Source organism: Erpetoichthys calabaricus, chromosome 8, assembly GCF_900747795.2.
Source record: "Erpetoichthys calabaricus chromosome 8, fErpCal1.3, whole genome shotgun sequence".
Lineage (NCBI taxonomy): Eukaryota > Metazoa > Chordata > Cladistia > Polypteriformes > Polypteridae > Erpetoichthys > Erpetoichthys calabaricus.
In genome coordinates, this window is record NC_041401.2 from 172,149,558 (window position 1) to 172,170,975 (window position 21,418).

At 39.7% G+C, this 21,418-nt stretch overlaps 1 protein-coding gene across 2 annotated transcripts in view; it reads left to right on the forward strand.

Annotated features, from left to right (window-relative positions):
* Positions 1–347: 347 nt before the first annotated feature.
* pgd (phosphogluconate dehydrogenase) overlaps positions 348–21,418 on the forward strand; it is a 43,296-nt gene continuing 22,225 nt past the window's right edge. For both annotated transcript variants that reach the window (XM_028807817.2, XM_028807819.2), the window contains exons 1-7: positions 348–473; positions 12,692–12,767; positions 16,273–16,452; positions 16,773–16,838; positions 17,989–18,107; positions 20,050–20,119; positions 21,202–21,336. In XM_028807817.2, the coding sequence (XP_028663650.2) occupies positions 466–473; positions 12,692–12,767; positions 16,273–16,452; positions 16,773–16,838; positions 17,989–18,107; positions 20,050–20,119; positions 21,202–21,336 (654 nt within the window). In that variant the 5' untranslated portion in view covers positions 348–465. The remainder of the gene's footprint in view (positions 474–12,691; positions 12,768–16,272; positions 16,453–16,772; positions 16,839–17,988; positions 18,108–20,049; positions 20,120–21,201; positions 21,337–21,418) is intronic.

The following is a 21,418-nucleotide window of genomic DNA, read 5'->3' on the forward strand; positions in this document are numbered from 1 at the left end:
GCCGTTCTCGATTTCCGCACTGCCACTTGTGACCCTGAATTGGTTTCGGATTTGAAAAGGGTACGTGGAGTGATGTCACAATGGTAAGGTGAAAACGAGCCCTTTCTCCAAATTTCGGTTAACCTGAGATACCAAAGGTAAAGACATTATCAGCAGCTAACAAAGATAAAACACAAGAAATCGGCCAATCCGGAGGTACTACAAACTGCAGTCACTCATCGATCAGCCATAATTCTATTTATTAAACCTGCTGTCAGTCTGATAAACACCTTTTGGGTAGTGAATCTTTATTTGACCAATCCGATTCTCCATCCTTCAGGGATGTGCTGGGCTGCGCCAATAATAACGTGCTAGGGGCGGGGCTTTGTTTTCGAGGCATCACTCCACTGCGCGACGGCGTGCGCAGTCGCTGGACTAGGAAGTGCTGCAAGAGCAACTGGGAAAGTCATAAAACGGGCAGTCACCATGGCACAGTGAGTACAATGCCAGTCTGTCTGGCTTCCTAATCTTCTAGTTAGACAGTGAGAACCTTTTCGAGGGGGTACGCACGATGTTATACACTAAAAGGGTTGTTTTCTAGTGAGGCACGACGCTGCCAACGCTGTCCCCGTGAATGTTCATTCTGTATACAGTAATGATGCCAGCCTGCTCAGGGTACTGGTAGACACTTCAGGCTTTGCCAACAGGTCGTAGAAGAGAAGGAACATCCTAAGGAGAGGGCTATGAAGTTGTAGTGTTCCGACAAAGCCACCGTAGGTAGTGAACGTCCCCCTTCAGCTATCTTTTTAGAGATGTATGTAAAATTTATTTTTTTGCATCCTTTTATTTTCCATTAATTCTTAATTAGACGCCAGATGTACGCTCTTCAAAAACATGGCAATGCCTCCTTAAGTTATGTGGAACAGAAAGGGGAGGTTGACCGGAGCAATGTTTCAAGTTCATAAAGCGTTTTGAAAATCGTTTCTCTTATTATTGGGAGTCCGTCAAACATAATTTCACAGGTTGGATTGTTTTAATATTTTAGTAAACTTGAATGTTTGTATTGTTGAATTTTTTGTGTTTACTCCGCACACAGCAGTAATTAAAAACTCCGCATCACACTTTACTGATCGACTTAAGTTCTCTTGTTCCCTCATTTTTTTGTATTGTCAAATGTAGTTTTGCGCATCCTCAGAATTATAAAGTCGTCCGAATTTTCTAAACTCTGTCGCTCATGCTCTTCTCATCATTTTAAATAGGAAAGGGGATGTTGAAAATCTTTTCAAAGTGAACTTGCAAGCCGTTGAAGAGACCAGCAGCATTCTGTCTTAAGTGAGAAGTGTCTAGAAAATCACTTGGACGGTTAGAACGCATTTCACTACTTTAAGCCGCTCCGCTCAGTACAAGAGTAAATCTGGACAACCGTGTGAGCGTCCAGCATGGGCAAAAAAATAATCCCTTGACTATGTTCAAAAACCTGGAAAAGGAAATCTTTAATAAATTGATTTTGAGGATTAAAAGAAACCACACATTTGGCAAAACTGATGCTTAACTCTCCTTGACATCCGCATTTACCGAGTGCATTATTGTCGGCTGATTTTTTTCCATCAGCTAAAAGAAAGTTTAGTTGTCCTAATAGAACTGCGAGAGGAGCCATTCAGTGCATTGAGTTGTTGGTTAAGTGATGAAGTGATCTCACTCCGGTGTTTCGGTTCTCACTTGAGCGCCAGGATTTCACAGCTTCTTCTAGTTTTCACCTAACACCTGTTTAAGTGTATCGTGTAATGAGCCGGTGGTCCATCTTTACAGCCGAACACCAAAAGCAGGTTGGGAAATGGATGGATAAGTGAAGCAATAAATGGCGTCCAGCCAGTAATTAGAAGGAATATTTTCTGCTTTGCTACCGTGTAGTGCCATTTATGTCACGAAAGGCAGACTTGTGTACAAGTGGACCCTGCCATGGAATGGCGACCATCACAGTCAGCTCCCACCTCACTCTTGATGCTGTCAGCCATGCCTCTAAAATGGATGGATGAATTAATTTTTGCATCACGTTACCTTCCACCTTTCATTTCAGTGCATTTTTTTTAGGGATGGCATATTTTATTATTTTTTAAAAAATTGTTAAATTAATATCCCCATAATTTAATTTTTTATGGTGATCGTCCATTTATAACTTGCTTTGTAGACTTTTACCAGATATAAGGTAAAATTCATAAAACTGAACAAAATGTCACATACATATACACATCCAAATATTTACATACTTAAGGTTTTTTAATATTAATTATAAATCTATCTATATAATATTTTCCCAAATAATAAAAGTATAAGCATATTAAGATAAAACCGTTTGGCTTTGATGAACACTTTTCTTAAAGGCAGTGTGATGTAGTGTTTAAGGCTTTGGACTTTAGACCCTGAGGTTGTGGGGATTAAATCCCGCTGCTAACCCTGTGTGACCACGAGCGAGTCACTTCACCTGCTTCTGTGCCAACTAGAAAAACAAAAATAAATGGAACCAATTGTATCAGAAATGTTGGATAAAGGCGTCCACCAAATAAGTAAATGTTTGATCACCCTGACTTAATGAAGGGACATTTACAAATGGATGGTTAAAAAACACACAAGGTTCTGGAGGCGCATTCTTAATTCTTCTTTTGTCAGTTTGGTTTGAATAAAGCAGGTTCAGGAGGTGGATGCATGAACAGGCCTGACCTTGAATTGCTGTAACAGTTTAATTTCATTTTGTGTGTGCCTGCTCCACTGTGTAGTGGGTTGTTAAAATGCTTACATTACTTTTCCCACATTTGGGACTTCTGTGCTGTGTTGTGCTCGACTGGTAGCATTGCTTCAAGAGATGCCCACCAAATCAACAAACTGTTTGAGAAGGCAGGCTTAGTTATGGGGCGTGCTGTTGACTCGCTGAACGTAGTAGAGGGGGAGAGAAAGAAGACAAACTGATGGCTATTATGAACAAAGCTGCACACCCACACTGATGCAGCAGCATTGAGGACTTTTAGACACTGAATTGTGCATCAGAAGTACATCCAGAAACTGCTTGGACTCCTTTGTACCAAAGTGTTTATATCACCACACTGTGACTGAGGCTGCTCTGTTATATTTAGCCAAGTCAGAAAGTTTCTTGTTTGTTGTAATATTTCTGGAACTTGTGTAGATAGATATCCATCCATCCATCCATTTTCCAACCCGCTGAATCCGAACACAGGGTCACGGGGGTCTGCTGGAGTCAATCCCAGCCAACACAGGGCACAAGGCAGGGAACCAATCCCGGGCAGGGTGCCAACCCACCGCAGGTAGATAGATATATACTTTATTAATCCCCAAGGGGAAATTCACATACTCTAGCAGCAGCATATTGATAAAAACAATATTAATTAAAGAGTGATAACGATCTCCTCAGTCTGTCAGTGGAGCAGGACAGTGACAGCAGTCTGTCGCTGAAGCTGCTCCTCTGTCTGGAGATGACACTGTTCAGTGGATGCAGTGGATTCTCCATGATTGACAGGAGCCTGCTCAGCGCCCGTCGCTCTGCCACGGATGTCAAACTGTCCAGCTCCGTGCCTACAATAGAGCCTGCCTTCCTCACCAGTTTGTCCAGGCGTGAGGCATCTTTCTTCTTTCTGCTGCCTCCCCAGCACACCACCGCGTAGAAGAGGGAGCTTGCCACAACCATCTGATAGAACATCTGCAGCATCTTATTGCAGATGTTGAAGGATGCCAGCCTTCTAAGGAAGTATAGTCGGCTCTGTCCTTACTTACACAGAGCATCAGTATTGGCAGTCCAGTCCAATTTATCATCCAGCTGCACTCCCAGGTATTTATAGGTCTGCACCATCTGCACACAGTCACCTCTGATTATCACAGGGTCCATGAGGGGCCTGGGCCTCCTAAAATCCACCACCAGCTCCTTGGTTTTGCTGGTGTTCAGGTGTAGGTGGTTTGAGTCGCACCATTTAACAAAGTCATTGATTAGGTCCCTATACTCCTCCTCCTGCCCACTCCTGATGCAGCCCACGATAGCAGTGTCTTCAGCGAACTTTTGCACGTGGCAGGACTCCGAGTTGTATTGGAAGTCCGATGTATATAGGCTGAACAGGACCGGAGAAAGTACAGTCCCCTGCGGCGCTCCTGTGTTGCTGACCACAATGTCAGACGTGCAGTTCCCAAGACGCACATACTGAGGTCTGTCTGTAAGATAGTCCACGATCCATGCCACCAGGTATGAATCTACTCCCATCTCTGTCAGCTTGTCACTAAGGAGCAGAGGTTGGATGGTTTTGAGGATACTGTAGAGTAGGGGTGGGCAGATTCAGTCCTGGAGGGCCGCAGTGGTTGCAGGTTTTTGTTCCAACCCAGTTGCTTAATTAAAAAGCAATCCTTGTCAATTATTTAATTGCATGGCTTGTTTGTGCTTTAACTCTGTCATGGCAGCTCATTCTCATATCCTAGATTTATTTTCCTTTCTAAGGATATCATCCAAATGATCTGAAGTCTAAAACAGATGAGTTATTCTCAGTGCTTCACTTTTTTCTCTTCACTTTCCTTCCAAGTATTTAATTAAACCAAATAGTGCATGATAAATGCACAGAGGTGTAAATAAAAACAAGCTAAATGGAGAAATGCTGGTCTCTTTTGTCATTTGCATGTTATTGCTAATTAGGAGCAATGAAAAACCAAGAATACAGCAGTTTAAGACTAAAATAAGCAATAAGGGTTCAAAATCTTAACGAGGAAGACAACTAAAGTAAAGGAGAAGTGTAACTTGAGCAATAAGGGCTTCTTATTAAGCAACTGGGTTGGAGCAAAAACCTGCAGCCACTGCGGCCCTCCAGGACTGAATCTGCCCACCCCTGCTGTAGAGGACACGTTTACTATTGGAGCAAATAAATATCCATCCATACTCCCTCCAGAGTGTTTGGTGAACCTGTTGCTTCTCACCTGAAGGCCATCTGCCTGTTGTTAGCCCATAACATGTCTGGATCCAAACTAAAAAGTCTTTTTGACTGATTTCTTGATTCAGACAAGATTAAAAAAAAAAAAAACATTTCAGGTGCTGTACTGCACCATTTTTATTTTAAATTGTAGACCATTTGTGTATTTTTTGGCTTTGTGGTTCCTAGATTTCCAATACAGCTGCACCCCGAATAAAAGCATTACTTTTTTTTTTTTTTTTACTCCCTGTATGAAATGTTAAAATTGGATTTTATTATGAACAAGGGGGCTTCGCCCCCTGCTCACTTCACTCGCCTACCCCCGGCGTTTTGAACCCGTGCCCGCTGGGCAGCCGTAGTTTCAGACACACGTTGTAGGAGCTTGCGTTGTTTTGAATCCGTGCTTGCCCTGCTTCTGCGGTTTGAGACGCGCGTTGTAGGCGTATATCCGTCAGTTGAGCTCATTTGGTTTGAACCCGTGCCTGCTTTGCCTCCGCAGTTTCAGACGGTGGGTCGCGTTCGGCGTTTTGTACGATCCCAAGCAGCACATTATTCCTAACTTCACTCCGCAGTAGTGCCACGCACAATATGGCAGTGACGCCTGCGCATTCCGTATTATGTCGGGTTTTACCATGCTGTGTAGGCGCCTTTGCCTTTCGTACTTTCCTGCGCCTTCCGACGCGCGATGTAGGCGCCTGCACCTTCCGGGTCTGCCTCCGCTGTGTGGTGTGGACATGTAACTGTCGTTTTTTCTGCTTTTATATTCTGTATCTCGCTGTGAATGTGTTTCGTGCCTAGGTGTTTTTGAAGCTGTTGCATTCCAGTTTTCATCATCTGTAACCTGCTCTCCATCTGTTTGGCCCCGTTCTTTAACCTCTTTATGACGTTTTACTTTGTTTCCTACTCTGTCTTTTATTTCTGACCTCGCTTTATCCTGCTTGCGGCATGTCAGACGGTTCGTAGTCTCTCCCGTTTCGCTCTGGGGCGGGGGGGGCTTTGTGTGGCGCCTGCGCACGTTCGTAATCTCTCCCGTTTCACTCTGCGTCCACGGGCAGGTCCCTGCGTCCATATCCGGTTTACCATTCTCGGTTAGTAATATGGATGCTGTTATAATGATCCAGAACAGAGTTGGCTTTTCTTCCTTAATTCATTAACTTCCTTAAAATGTGATGTTGCAACAGTTTGTGAGTTGTGGAAGGCACCAGAGGAAGCAGATTGTCTTTAATCAGATCTTCTCTATCCCTTTATGCTGTGTCGTTAGTCAGCTTGCTCTTATTAGGCCCTGCGTTGGCTGAGTCGTTGCACCTTTGGGGAATTTTCCAGGACACAGAAGTTCACTTTTTTATTCCATATAAATAGATCAGTATGTGTTTAGAATAGGCTGGCTCTAAAGTCACAGTCAAAGCGAACTTTATTGTCATCTCAGTCATATACAAGTATACAGATAGACGAAATTGCGAAGCTCAGGGTCCACAGTGTAACAACATGACGTGCAAATGATAAATTAAAAATAGAATTAAAATTTAAATTTAAAATTAAAACACAAACAAGACCTTGTGACAAGACAAGACAAAAAAATAGCAGCAATCTTGATGTGTAAGATATGTAATATAATAAATAGATAATACAGAAATGATCAGTGTATGTTAATAGTTGTTTAAGACGTGTAAACAATGACAGGTCAGAATGTTTCACAGCAGAAGGATAACAAGAGTGTCAAAATACTTAAAGGTCAGTAAGCATTACCGTGGTGGTTGGCATGATGTTACAAATTTCACGCATTTGTTCCATACCAGGTGGTGCAGCTTGCCTCACTTACATATGTCTCACAATGGGTACATTTTTTTTTTTTTTTTTTTTTAGTAAATTTTAATTAATGTGCTACTGAATAGTACTTTTTTATTTTAAATAAAATAAAGGAAGACTAAATTTACAATGCGTGGATAGTGTAAGCGAAGATAATCGACTATTGGGTTTGAAACAACTGGCAAGGGGAGCCTACAAACAGGAAGGAAAGGAAGAATAGGCTTGAGAAGGTTGGCGTCCAAATGGAGTTTTGTGAAAAGGTTTACCAGCAATTCAAGATTGTTGGTAGCAGAAGTAAATGTCTGCTTTCCACTCCCCTTTACAGCTGGTAGAGTAGCTGGAGAAAGACATGACTGGACGTGATGCTTCCTGTTGGATACCACATGTTTCGACACGACCAAAACTTCATGGAGGAAATTGCACCCCCAACATTTCTGTGACACACAAAAAAGGAAGTGGTGCATAGCGAGGCACACCAGGGAGTCTGGAGTAAGATGGGGTGATTGTATGGTGTGTAGATATCCATTATTTGCTTTGGAACTGTTTTGGTACCTGCCAGTCCTGAGGTCCAAACCTGGTTTCAATACTCAAGTCAACATTTTAGTACAAATCCAAAACTAAATTATAATGTCTTTGCTGTGAGAGAAGAGTCCAAGAAGAACGTCCTGTGATTTGTGTCCCTCAGGTAAAGCCCTTGACTTAATGCTCAGTCTGCCTGCTCATGCTTGCAGATGATCACAAGTTTTGGGCACTCCATGTAAGAATGAGACCATGAGTGCAAGCAGCCAAAAATTCAGGTACTGGGTAGGCTTGCTGGCCTCACTAACTGTATTGTGTCAAGGAGTATGGAAAAGTTGGAGTGGCTTGCATTAAAGTTGGCGCTCCTCTAGGTAGAGAGAACTAATAAGGGTTTCCATGGGTATTTCTCACAACGTGGTGTGCAGGGTATTGCCCACTGACAGGTAGTCCGGTATAAATTCTTGTTAATCATGGTGCTAGGGGGTAGTGACGAGTTGTGAGTTGGTCAGGCATGCAAGTGAGAATTCTTAATGTAGTCTGTACATGCAACCATTTTACTTGTAGTACCACTACACATTGCAGGGGTCATTTCAGTCGAATGTCCTTAGAGTACCAGAAAGCCCCTCGGTACATTACAAGTCTAGCACATTGTATAAAGAGGTGGTTGACTAAGGCCGGTTACCAACAAATGGACTTGCAAGTAGAAGGTGAGTGAATTTGATACAGTGAAGTACTGTGCCCTTAAGTTGTCTTGACTACTTCAGTACAGGAGGTTGAGAATGTCGCATCACTATCATTTTGTTCTAAAACCTGCTCGATCCAGCTTTGGGTCATGGGGAACCAGAACCTGCCTTCGTAGCTTGTGGAGTGAAGTAGGAACCATCCATGGTCAGAACACTAGTCTGCCTCAAGACCAAAAACTAATACTGGGCCAATTTAGACAAATCCCAAAATCCTTTTCAGTGTTTACTGTGTGTAGGTTAGTGTCTTAGATCATTTTTGGAATTCATATTCCTTGTCACACTTTAACTGTATTGTCCTAGTGTGTCTAGATCTTTCTGAATTGTTGGAAGAAATATACACACAAGATATACAGCTGAGCATACATACTGGCCTCTGCAAATCAGGAAGTTAGACATGAATTTATTTATTAGATGCTTTTGTCTACAGAAAGTTGAGGACAAAGTACAGTTGTTTCCTTATTTGTGAAATTGGAGTACTGGCCTGTTAAGTGACTCACGCTGGCTCATTCAGGGAATCGGGAAGCCACTTGGCCTGCCTTGTTACATCAGTATGGTTCCTAAGCAGCATAATTACTTGGAAATATTTCTAAGTTATCTGGTGGGTATGGCTCTTGGAAGTATCTGTTCACCTAATATGCTAAGTCATCCTCCTTTTGAGAGTAAGGCTTTCAGATGTTGTAATCAAATAAACTCCAAGCAAGGCAAATTTGTACACACTGACTCGCACAGGGCCAGTCAGAAATAACCATTTTTAGTGGAGTCAGACCTTTCCACCTTTTGGGTTTTCAACTCTTTTCTAAGCAAAAGTATCACGCAGATGGCATCATCAAAGATGTGACACAAGTAATGCAACACAGAAACAAAATTAAATAATGAAAAAGATGAAAAAAAAAATGTTCTTGAGTGGTTTTAAAATTTGTAGATATTAAAAAAATAACTACAACACAGGAACTGATAAAGTGGTGTTACATGACACACTAGAGGACAGAAGGTAAGTAATGTTATTATTTTAAAGGCTCAGCGTGGTATTTTTCAAGTCAGTCATTTCTTCATAAGCGTGGTATTTATGCATTTATCATGTGAAAATTGTGTTCTAAAGTTAATTGCTTTCTATAAATTAAAAAAAATATCTTGCCAGCACTGGCACTTTACAATGGAGGCTGTGGGGCATGGGCATGGGCACCGGAAAAAGAAAGCTTGACAACTGTCTTGAATGTATTCGATAAGTTTTTTTTGAATAGTGATCTTTGTCTTGTGATTACACACACATTGTAAAATACAGTATATACTCATGTATAAGTTGCATCTTGAAACCCGAAAAATCGGTCATAAAGTCAGACCCTGACTTATAAGCCTATTCAAAAATGCAACACTTAATTTTTTTTTTGTTTACATCTTCTTGCCTCCTCCAATCTCACACCAGTTTCACAGACACATCAAATTTTGTTGCAACAGCACAGTCGCCAATTTCTTTCACTACTTCAACAACGTTTAATTTAAAACCAGCTTCATATTTTTTTCTGATCGAATGTTCCATCGTAGATAAGGGATGCTCTGACGATCAAGGTGTATGAGGGTGTGTGATACAAAAAACACAAATCGGTGCAAACGTTGCTTCAGAATACAGTGGAACCTCGGTTCATGACCATAATTCGTTCCAAAACTCTGGTCGTAAACTGATTTGGTCGTGAACCGAAGCAATTTCTCCCATAGGATTGTATGTAAATACAATTAATCCATTCCAGACCATATGAACTATGTAAATATATATATTTTTTTAAGTTTTTAAGCACAAATATAGTTAAGTAAACCATAGAATGCACAGTGTAATAGTAAACTAAATGTAAAAAACATTGAATAACATTGAGAAAACCTTGAACAACAGAGAAAACTAACACTGCAATAGTTCATGCTACAGTGCTACCAACCGCTGGCTAAAATCACTTTTTTTTTTTTTTTTTTTTTTTTTTTTTTAATGATTTTTAAGCACAGGGAAAAAAATGAACATTTGAAAAAATCCGTAATTTAATAAACCACCAAGAAAAGTAACATTGCAACAATGCACGCTACGAACCGATCGCTGTAAACAGAAGTGAAAACAAAATCAAGCCCAGTGCATTCTTTAACTGCCTTCTCTACCTTATGCGTCTGTCTCTCTCTCGCACTGCCTGTGTGTGTGTGTGTGTGTGTGTGTGTGTGTGTCATGCGCTCTCTTGCTCGCTGCACAGGAAATGCACAGGGAGAGACTGAACATGTACAAACCGAAAGGGAAACTGGCTTGTTCGTATGCCGAGTGTGTGGTCGTGAACCGAGGCAAAAGTCTGGCGAACTTTTTGGTCGTAAACCTAATTTGTATGTGTACCGAGACGTTCATAAACCGAGGTTCCACTGTAGTTCAGGTATTACCGTGTGGTCACATGGGCACAATGGAGAGACAGAGAGAGGTTAGGAGCACACGCTGATACAGCACATTTCCGCACCCACATAGGAAAAAAAAGGCCATGTGCTCCGTGGTTACTCTCTCAGGTGGGCGTTAGCATCTCATAATCCCTTGTACCAATAGTGTGAGTTTTCCTCATTCAACTTATACGATGGACATTATAAAATACCAGACCTTATACAGCAAAATCAAGTCCCGACTTATCCATGGGAGAACTTATCCGTGAGTATATATGGTAGTGTATACGTGTCATCTTTTTAACAAAAGAAACCACAAATATTATAAGATTCAGCCATTTTTAAAGAAGACTAGCTGTGCACACCATTTCTGCATTTGCCCGTCTTTCACAATAATCTTTCACCCCAAGGCAGGGCTTATTTTCCTCTCGAAAGACCAAATCAGAGTACATTTTTAATATCATTTGGTTGGTTTTGTTTTGATTCACTTACCTATTTATGTGAGAATTCACAGAAGCAAATAGAAAACGTATCCTTACTTCCATAAAAATAGTACCAGGAATATGCAATAAATTGACTATTTCCTGATCCCTTTTGTTGTCACAAACCTGTATTGGAAACCCAGAAGGCATGTTTTGTTTTACTGAAGCTTTTTCTTCTACATCAGTAAGTTGTTAGGCCTTTATTTTCCAGTGGTGCCCCCTGCCCCAAAACTTCCATTATAAAGTGCTAGTGTGGGCAATATGTTTTTAAAAATTTTATAGAAAATGTTTAACTTTAGAACACAATTTCATGTGACAAACGCATATACAGTCGACCCCTGAAATTCACGGGGGTTACATTCCTAGAGCACCCACAAATTGTGAAAAACCGCAAATTTTGGATGGGGTCAAAAAAATGCCTATTTTTATAGTTTAAACCCTAAATATGCCCCCAAAACACTTCAATTTAATTTCAAACTCCGCTTCATACATTACCCTAAAAAAAAAAAGAATGTAAAGGTAAGCCCGTGTACTGTACAGTACAGTACTGTACAGTACTATGTCTCCTGCAGTGCTAGAATGTAAAATACCAATGTTACCTATATATATATATATATACATATATATAATATTGTAATTCATGCAAGCGTCTTTTCTTTGGTATGAGCTGTCGTTTTCTTTGGTATAAGTAGGGTAAATACAGCAATAATTTAATAAAAATACAGTAAAATGTATGCATATTTGCCAATAATGAATATTGATTGAAGATGATGATGATGAATTAGTTGTGCAGTACAATGAAGGTATGTCATGAAGATAATGAGTGCACAGCAAAGCAGAGGATTTACAGCTCCTCCGGTGGTGCCTCTTCAGGCGCTTCAGGAGGAGTTGTATCTTCTGACGGGTCGTCTTCTGATGGGGTTTCGTGTTGGCTTTTCTTGATAGGTTTGAGGAACATTGTGATGGGAAGTTGCTGTCGTTGTTTCTTCATGGTGGCGAGGAGAGTTTTATATGTCTGAATGGCAGCATCGATGCCATTATTAACTTTGAGAGCCCAAACCATATAGGGATCCCTTGCTTAGGTTCATTGCCAGAAGCCTTAGAAGATACAGGGCGTTTGGGCGGCATCTTAGGGCTTTAAGAAGAACAAAACGAAAAATACAAGAACACTCCGCAAAACACTTGAGATAGCTACACACGGTAAACTGTTGTGATGTGGAAATGCTGGGCTGCATCTGCCGGAGATGTGTTGCAGGGCAGTAGCCAATCAGCAGCAAGGAGAAATGAATAACGTTCTCGGATTGGCTACTTTCAAACCTCCCGCCTCAGAGTACAGGGGTATTTCACCATCCCAAGCCGTGTTTTCCTCTACGGTTGCTTTGTGTTCTCTCTACAGTACTAAAAAATGTATACAGTATTATATTTTATTTGGAAATATAGCTGAATTTACGTTAATATCTATGTTACAAAATTAGTAAATTATATTGGTCTTAATAATTTAGCGTTAAAATGTATGAAAAATTATATATTGCCACGAAAAAAGCCATAAAAAAATTGTGGAGGATATTTGCAGTTTCAATGAACAATTATTTGTTAGGTGCTAAGGAAAAATCCGCAAACAACTGAGGCTGCAAACTCTGAACCGCGACATCGCGGGGGTCGACTGTATACCATGTTTGTGAAGAAATAACTAATCCTTTAAGTATTTAAAATTGAGGTCAGTTTATGTAATCGTGTTATTATTCTTTTGCTCCTTTTCTAATTACATTGTTGTGTTTTTCTTTTTGTTATTTTTTTTCCTGGCCTACAGAGCTGATATCGCCTTGATTGGACTGGCTGTGATGGGCCAAAACCTTATTTTGAACATGAATGACCATGGCTTTGTGGTAAGTACCCTGAATGAAATTTTAAATGTTTTGTCAACATATTTAAGGTAATTTTTATTGTCATTTCTAATTATCTGTTTGTATAGACAGTATGTATGTATGTATGTTTGTTTTTTCCAAGTTCATGTAAAATGTCTACACAGATTGGAGGATAACTCCAGGATACTCCAATTCAGAATGTGGTTTTTGTGAATCCTTTACATTGTAGTGTCGTAGACATGTTTGCACTCTTTAACACACGGTTTATTTAAGGCAGTCTAAAACTGTTAGCTGCTTTTTGTTTTTTGGATTGGCCATCTCGGTCTTTGCTTAGACTAACTGATGCCTCTGCAGCAGTAATGCTGATTGATGGTTGAATGTTTTCCACTGTTTAGCTGTCCTTTGAGCATTGGGTTTACTTAACAAGTATTAAGGTATTTCTGTGTCCAGGCAGCAGCGACAGCTGCCTGTGGCATACTTTTAATCTGGATCAAAATCGGTAGAGGGAGAACTAGCACACAAAAAACAAAAGTAAACTATGACTTTTAAAACAAAGAGTAGTCATTACCAGAAAGAGCTAAACAAGAGTAAGACAAAAGAAAACTGAGAAACAAAGTGACTTCTCTAGAATGCAGGGAGTCAGAATGCTAATGGCCATGGGAGAGCTCTTAGTATTAGCGAGAGGATCAACAATGCTATAAATAATATGCTTAATTAGGAATTGTGTCGTAGGAGTGCACACCCGGAACGATGTGACTACACAACAAGAGATCAGTGAGGTTTTGAGTAAAGCAGACAGGCCACAAAAATTGAGGTTGTGGACACTCGGGAAATGCTGCACTATAGCAGATGGAGTCGTGACTTTTCGTAGCAATTTGTCAGTCATGGTGCTCCATGCATGAGTTAGATTAGTTCTGCTGAATAGGTACCTAACATTTTGCTGTATTTCTTTTAGACTTTCCTTCCAAACAAAGTATAGAGGGCCGTGTGCTGCCTGGTCATGCACATTTCTTCATGGCATAGGCTTTTTCATTTATTTATTTCCATGTCTAAAGGAGCATTTCCATGTTCCTTGCCCTAAGATGCCGAGAATGAGTATAGTTTCCTTTATATCTGGAGCAGGTTTATGTCCTTTTGAGCCAAATATGCAATTATGATGACTGACTGTGTTGACGTGCCCCATTGACAACCTGTAATGTTTGTTGCCCATGGTAGCAGTCGAGTAATCTGTCAGCAGACTGTCACTCCTGTGAAAGATTTGCCTTGTTCTGTCACCATCATGGTAACTAGATGGGTGCTGTACTGTAGGATGTGGTCCAAACCAGCAAACTCTCATGCCCATTTGTTTCAGAATTTAGTTGTTAACCAGCATTCTGATACTTTGTATGAATCTGTCAAATCCTGGCTGATAGTACTAATTTTGTTTTACATAAATCTTGTTCTAATGACTCAAATTATTGTGGATGAAAATATTTTTGGGTCAGTGTTGATGTGCTTGGAAGTATGTTGCCTTAAGGAAAAGGTACTGTAACGCCTTCTTTCCTCTTCTAACTCCAGCTCTCTGTTGGCATTTTCTGATCCTGATGGGTGATAACTGCTATCTTAATCACTAGCAAGCATTATTAATTAATTAGTCAAATAATCTAGCATGTGTAGCTTGATGTCTGCTGCTTTGTCTCTAAAATCTCATGTGTTGTGTTCTGGCATCTCTTCATTCTGTGATAACTCATTGTTTTTTCAATCCATGCTCTTCTGACTTACTGCCATGGCCTTTCTTGGGATGCTTGCTCTCCTGTCCTCCTTTACGTGGCTACTTTCAGATTTCATTTGTGCAGAACACAATGCTTAAAGGATGGTAAATTTGGCTTGAAGGAGTAGAAAAAGATCTGATTTCAAAGAGTGTACATTTTTAGAATACACATGTATCTTGTGTACTATCATGGGAAAATGAAAAATTTGTCTGTGCTTGTTTCTAATATTCATACAATAAAGTTTTATTTGAATTTTCAGTTTACAAAATAAGTCATTAGATCTTTTTTCCTAAAACGGAAAGGAATGAATAAATAAATAGCTTTACTATGTGTGCCAAATGGTGAACCTCTGTGATCTATAAAAGCATTTCATTTTTTAAATGAAGACCACAGATCATTCTCAACTACTTGACAAACACATGTGGTTTTTCTGCGGAGCTTTATCCAAATTTGCTCAAACTAACACTCCACTCAAACTTGTTGTCCGAGACTTGTAGAATAGGATTGCTGTGTCTTAACCATTTTATAAATATTGCAGCTGAATGGCATGGTTTAAATTTAAATGTTATAGATTTTATTTTTATGTTAATAGGCCAATTTTGAGTCAAAGTTGTTAACTTGGCACAGTCTTATTTTGTATACAGTCTTTACATGCAGAATTCATATTTCCAAAATATTTTTGGGACAGTGGAAAAAAATATTAGCAGCTGACACATTGACTTGATAAAGAGGGGTTTGTGGATTCTGCAGTCTGATGTTAAAAATGGCAATATGGGAAAATGTATTGGTATATAATTTTCTTCTTTAACTGAGAAATATCTGCATGTTGAAACAGTACAGCCTTTTATTATTGTATAAAATAAATCCTACAAAGGTGGATGGTTGGCTGCTGTTTATTGAACCACATGATGATAATATTGCAAAAAAGGGAAAAAATATTAGACCATTTGGATACTATGTGAACTTAAAAAAAGAAAAAAGTAGTGTATGTTTTAAAATTGATAGACCTGTATTCTTAATTCAAATCTAGTAGTTTTAACAAAAGAAGTGTAGATATTTCAAAATATGCTTAGATGTTTACATTGATTATTTTAATCACATCATGACCTATTGGAAATAGTAATTTTAGGTTATTCTGTGGTTTTAAAAATGCATCTTTTTGTTTTTATGTTGAGCATTAGTGAACTAGAGTGTACTAAATGAGGCTTCTTTCTATTTCTGATATGATGGAGCTATGAAAGTGAACGATTGGTTGGAACTGCAATGTGCTGTCTGCCCTACTTTGTGGCAAAGCACCATTGGCTATTTTAATAAAACAATTCAAAATTGGGTTTGTTTTAAACTGAAGTAGTTTGGGGATAGACTATTATTGTAATAACTGTGATATACTTTTGCGGTTCATTCCTGATCTTGGCTGTTACAACATGGAGGTGGAGCCTGTCCCAGCAGCATCAAACATGAGAAGCCACCAGCCCTTATTTGGGTCCAGTCCATTGTAGAGCACCAAATATGATATAAATTAAAATCATTGTTCCCTGTTGGGGTGATCATTAGCCTGGGAATAAGCAGATTCTGAAAATGGATGTTTACAATAATCTAAAACAAATGAAAAACAACCTTCATTGTTTAACCAGTCAATAGCATACAGCATTCCAGGACTGCTTGAGACATGGCGCTGCTGAGCCTGACAGAATCAAATCACAGAATACTCCGAATCAAAAACTGCACTCTCTCTGTTTCTGTATACTAACTTTGGTTCCATGATTTTTTTGTAGGTCTGTGCCTACAACAGAACTGTGTCCAAGGTTCAGGACTTCCTAAATAATGAAGCTAAAGGGACTAAGGTGATTGGCGCCCAGTCGCTAGAGGACATGGTGTCTAAACTCAAGAAGCCCAGGCGAATTATTCTGCTTGTGAAAGCTGGGCAAGCAGTGGATGACTTCATTGCTAAGCTGGTAAGCCTGGAGCAAGAATTTGTAAAGAAAATATGCAGTTGTCTGCCATCAGTGATTTGTTTGCTCTTAATGGCCATGCAGCACAAGGACACAGAGGAGTGGTGTTTATTTTTTTTGTTTGTTTGTTTAAATGTCTGTGTTCCCATTTATATTTCACAGTAGCTGTCTTGTCCAATTTGTACTACGGCTGGTTGTAAAACCAGTGAAGGTTTTTGTGAATTCTTTCTTACTTACCAAGTCTTCAGTTGACTGTTTCTGACTTCACAGTTACACTGCAACAGTTCACATAATAATTCCAAAATTTTGAATATCTGTTATAGGTACCCTTGCTTGAACCTGGTGATATCATTATTGATGGAGGGAATTCTGAATACAGAGATACCAATGTGAGTAACAAAACTGTTTTTACGAGGGCAATCCCAAAAGTAAGGTCTCCAAAGTGGTGGGGACGTAGAGAAACTAAATTGTTCGTATGGCTGTTGGCCACACTGTTGTGATTGGTGCTTCCTCCACTCCCAAACAAGCATGCGCGGCTTCGCTGGGATGCTCAATCTTGGCTTGGCAGCTCTTGAAAATGTAGCTCCCGTTGTACGCTACGGCCAAGTACGAAGTTCGCGCAGGAGACCGTCAATTTCCGATGAGACAGTCACGAAGGTTGAGGAAAACATGCGTAAAGATCGGCGGTTGGAACTTCATCACCCACCCTATAGTCTGGACTTGGCACCCAGTGACTACCACCTGTTCCCTAAGTTGAAAGAACATTTGTCCGGAAGGCGATTCTGCTCCAACGAAGAGGTGAAAGATGAGGTTCAACGCTTCCTGAAGGACATGGCAGCGAGCTGGTATGACATGGGCATTCTAAAACTACCACAGATTCTACAAAAATGCATCGACCGAAATGGCGATTATGTAGAAAAATAAGTCTTTAACCTTTAAAATGATGTAAACATTATAGAAAATAAACGGTTGTTTGTATTTCTAAAAAAATAGGAGACCTTACTTTTGAGATTGCCCTCGTACAAAGACTTAAAGATGATATTTGGGAATTGAGGCACCTCCATATGTAGACTGGAGATTAAGAATCACAGTCTTTGGGATATGGGGCAGAATGTAGGTCATATTTGCAGTGATTTTGCATATTCAAAGTTCTAAAGTTCTTTTGACAACTGATTTCCTTACTCTGCGACAATGTGTGTACATACTCTAATATCGGTGGCTTAGAAGCATTAGAGATTAAAAGTTTATTTGATCTCTTCACAGGGTGGTCATGCCTTCAATAGCTTGTCTCTGTCAGCTGATACCCCCTTTGCCTATTCAGACCATACACAAATAGAAAATAAAACAGAAAAAGTTGTCTTAATGAAATATTCATGACATCCTTAAATTGTCTGACCCCATATATGGTTGGAGCATCCTTGTGTCTTAACAGTAATGTCATGGATACTGATCATTAGTCAACACTCTATACACTGCTGTGAATTAATTATTTCAGGCAAATGTGGGACATCTAACTATAAAATTATTTTCCCCTTTCAGCGGCGATGTAGTGAGCTGAAGTCCAAAAACCTTCTATTTGTGGGAAGTGGAGTCAGTGGAGGGGAAGAAGGTGCTCGATATGGACCATCTCTCATGCCTGGCGGGCACAAGGAGGCCTGGTGAGTTCAATCAATTCTACATTTACAAAAAAAATTTTTTTTTCTTTCAAAGGATGAATCTGAAATGCAGAATCTTGAACGTGACACCCCATCTGCCCTACCTGAATTATGCATGTACTGTTTGTATTTTTTTTCCTTTATAACTGAAATTGGATTCTCCTTTAGTCCCTTCTTTTGCCCAGTAGTCTTTGCCTTCTTTGTCCTGTCTCAGACCAGACATATTTTGTAAGTGGTATAGCTTGCTCAATTAAAAAGATGATCTTCTGTAGCCTTCCGAGTAGTTTGCACCATTGTTAATTGTGTGAGTGGGGCTATCACTGATCAATAACATCCTATCTTTTCAAACATAATGATTCTCTTCCTTTCTAAAAATTTGCCATCTGCGTCAAACGACTTTTCATTTCTAACAGGTGATTCACCAAAGTAAAAAATTCTCATCTTCAGCCATCCTCCACAAACAAGACACACAAACTATTTAAGCGAGTAGGCTGAGTACCTTCCTAATTCAGAGTTTGCAGGAGTAAAGCTGTCATTGCATAATAAATGGTTCCACATTTAGGTCTTTCTGGGGTATTGTAAATGTTCTGTTTTTGACAGTCATTATATATTTTTCTATTTAATAGTATAGTTTTAATTACTCCAAGAGCACTTGCCATTTACAGTACAGTGTTTCACATATTTCTGCACTATGAGCTGCAGGTAAATTTACTCACACCAGGTCATGCGTTTACTCAGTTGGTGGAATGTGCCACTTTGTGCTATACAATTCAGATTCTTCTCCTCGAGTCCACATGATCTGCATTAATAAGAGCTTAATGGAAGTATTTTGGAAGCTGCTGTGTAGAGTATTGGTGTTTCAGATTCACATTTTTATTTCCATCAAAATATGCTGTACAGTGATCCTTCCTCGATCGCGGGGGTTGCGTTCCAGAACCCCCTGCGAAAGGTGAAAATCCTCGAAGTAGAAACCATATGTTTATATGGTTATTTTTATATTGTCATGCTGGGGTCACAGATTTGCACAGAAACACAGGAGGTTGTAGAGAGACAGGACCTTTATTCAAACACTGCAAACAAACATTTGTTTATTTTTCAAAAGTTTAAACTGTGCTCCATGACAAGACAGAGGTGACAGTTCCGTCTCACAATTAAAAGAATGCAGACATATCTTCCTTTTCAAAGGAGTGCGCGTCAGGAGCAGAGAATGTCAGAGAGAGCAAGAGAGAAAAGCAAACAATCGGAAATCAATACGTGCTTTTTGGGCTTTTAAGTATACGAAGCACCGTGCGGGAAGCATGTTGCTTGACAAAGCAGCTGCAAGGAAGGGAGCAATGTGAAGGTAGTCTTTCAGCATTTTTTAGACGAGTGTCCGTATCCTCTAGGGGTGCGAACAGACCCCCTGCTCACACCCCCTCCGTCAGGAGCAGAGAATGCCCGAGAGAGAGAAATGCAAACAATCAAAATTCAATGGGTGCTGTTTGAGCTTTTAAGTATGTGAAGCACCGTTCAGGAAGCATATCGCGCAACAAAGTAACCACAAGTAAGCCAGCAAGGAAGGGAGCAGTGTGAAGGTAGTCTTTCAGCATTTTTTGAGGAGCGGCTGTATCCTCTAGGGGTGCGAACAGTCCCCTTGCTCACAATATATTTGAGGAGTTTTATTTAATACGTAATAAGCTTTCTGATTGGGTAGCTTCTCAGCCATCTGCTAATAGCGTCCCTTGTATGAAATCAGCTGGGCAAACCAACTTAGGAAGCATGTACCAGAAGTAAAAAGACCCATTGTCCACTAAAACCCATGAACCAGCGAAAAATCCGCGATATATATTTGAATATGCTTACATATAAAATCCGCGATAGAGTGAAGCTGCGAAAGTCGAAGCGCGATATAGCGAGGGATTACTGTACTGTAGCCATAAAATGATGTGTTTTTGCTTCTTTCCAGGCCTCACATTAAGGATATTTTCCAAAATATTGCTGCTAAAGTGGGAACAGGGGAACCATGTTGTGACTGGGTGAGTGGTCTTGACCGTAAAATGTATTTGTGCCTTTTATTTCTACCAACATTGCTCATCGTGATTTTCCTTATTGATTTTGATCAATGATTGAATTTTTGCTTGCAGATTTGCACTTTGAGGAACCTGTGTGACTTGTTTTTTGTGATCTGGATTACAAGATTTCCCAGCTTTCTGTAATAACAGCAATACAATCTTTCATATCATTCACTGCCTGCTGCTTATTTTGTATAGTACGTTAGCTTCACACATTTTACACAATTTAATCAAAGGCAGCAATTGGAAAAATTAAGGAGCTAATAATGCATTTAGTAAAGCAGACATACACCTTTCACCATTTTGTTACATCAAGAAGATGACTTGTGGACAATAAATGCAATTGAGAAGAGCTAAATATTAGCAGCAGTTGGGCTTAACTATTGAAATTTTCTCAACATGAAAAATCCCTGTTATGAATGGTTGTATTTTAATTTTTTTATATCACCATCAAGCCTAAAGTTGAAATTATTGTACTAATAAAGACAGTAACTTGCATGCTTTACATATCTAGAAAAACCTAGGATGAATAGGTCCTCTCATGTTTGTATTCCATTTATTGTTGATCTAGGAGAAGTCCAGCTGTAGACAGGGACTGTAATGTTGTGGCCAGAGGTTTGCAACAGTGAATTTGGATTGTCTGTCAGGGCCAGAATTCTGAGTGCCTGTCTCCAGCTGGATGCTTGTGACTCTGTCTCTGGCATAGCACTGAATCATTTAAGACAAGCTTACAAAGCAGCGGGTTCAATTAATTGTTGCGCCTTCATTTAAAGCACTTTTCCACTATGATCACTTCTTACAAGTTTTAAACAACCTAATCTAAGCAATTTGTGCTCTTTTCTGATGTATTCTCCTATGATAACTATTTGAAACTTGACCATAATTAGAAATCATGAACATTATTTTAGTAGACTGTTAGTGCAATCCTGACAAGAGGTGGACTAACATCAAAAACATACTTCTCATTTTTACAGTAAGGTGGGTGGACATCCTGAATTCCTAACAAGTAAATAAACGTCTTTCTTTCTTCCCTCCTCTCCTGAAAGGTTGGCGATGAAGGTGCTGGTCACTTTGTCAAAATGGTCCATAATGGAATTGAATACGGAGACATGCAACTGATATGTGAGGCTTACCACCTAATGAAGGACATACTACACATGGACCATGATGAAATGGCAAAGGTCAATATAAAATTTTAATTGTTAAAGATGGTTTTTCACATTTAAAGGATCAAAATTGTTATGTAGAAATGCATTTGGCACA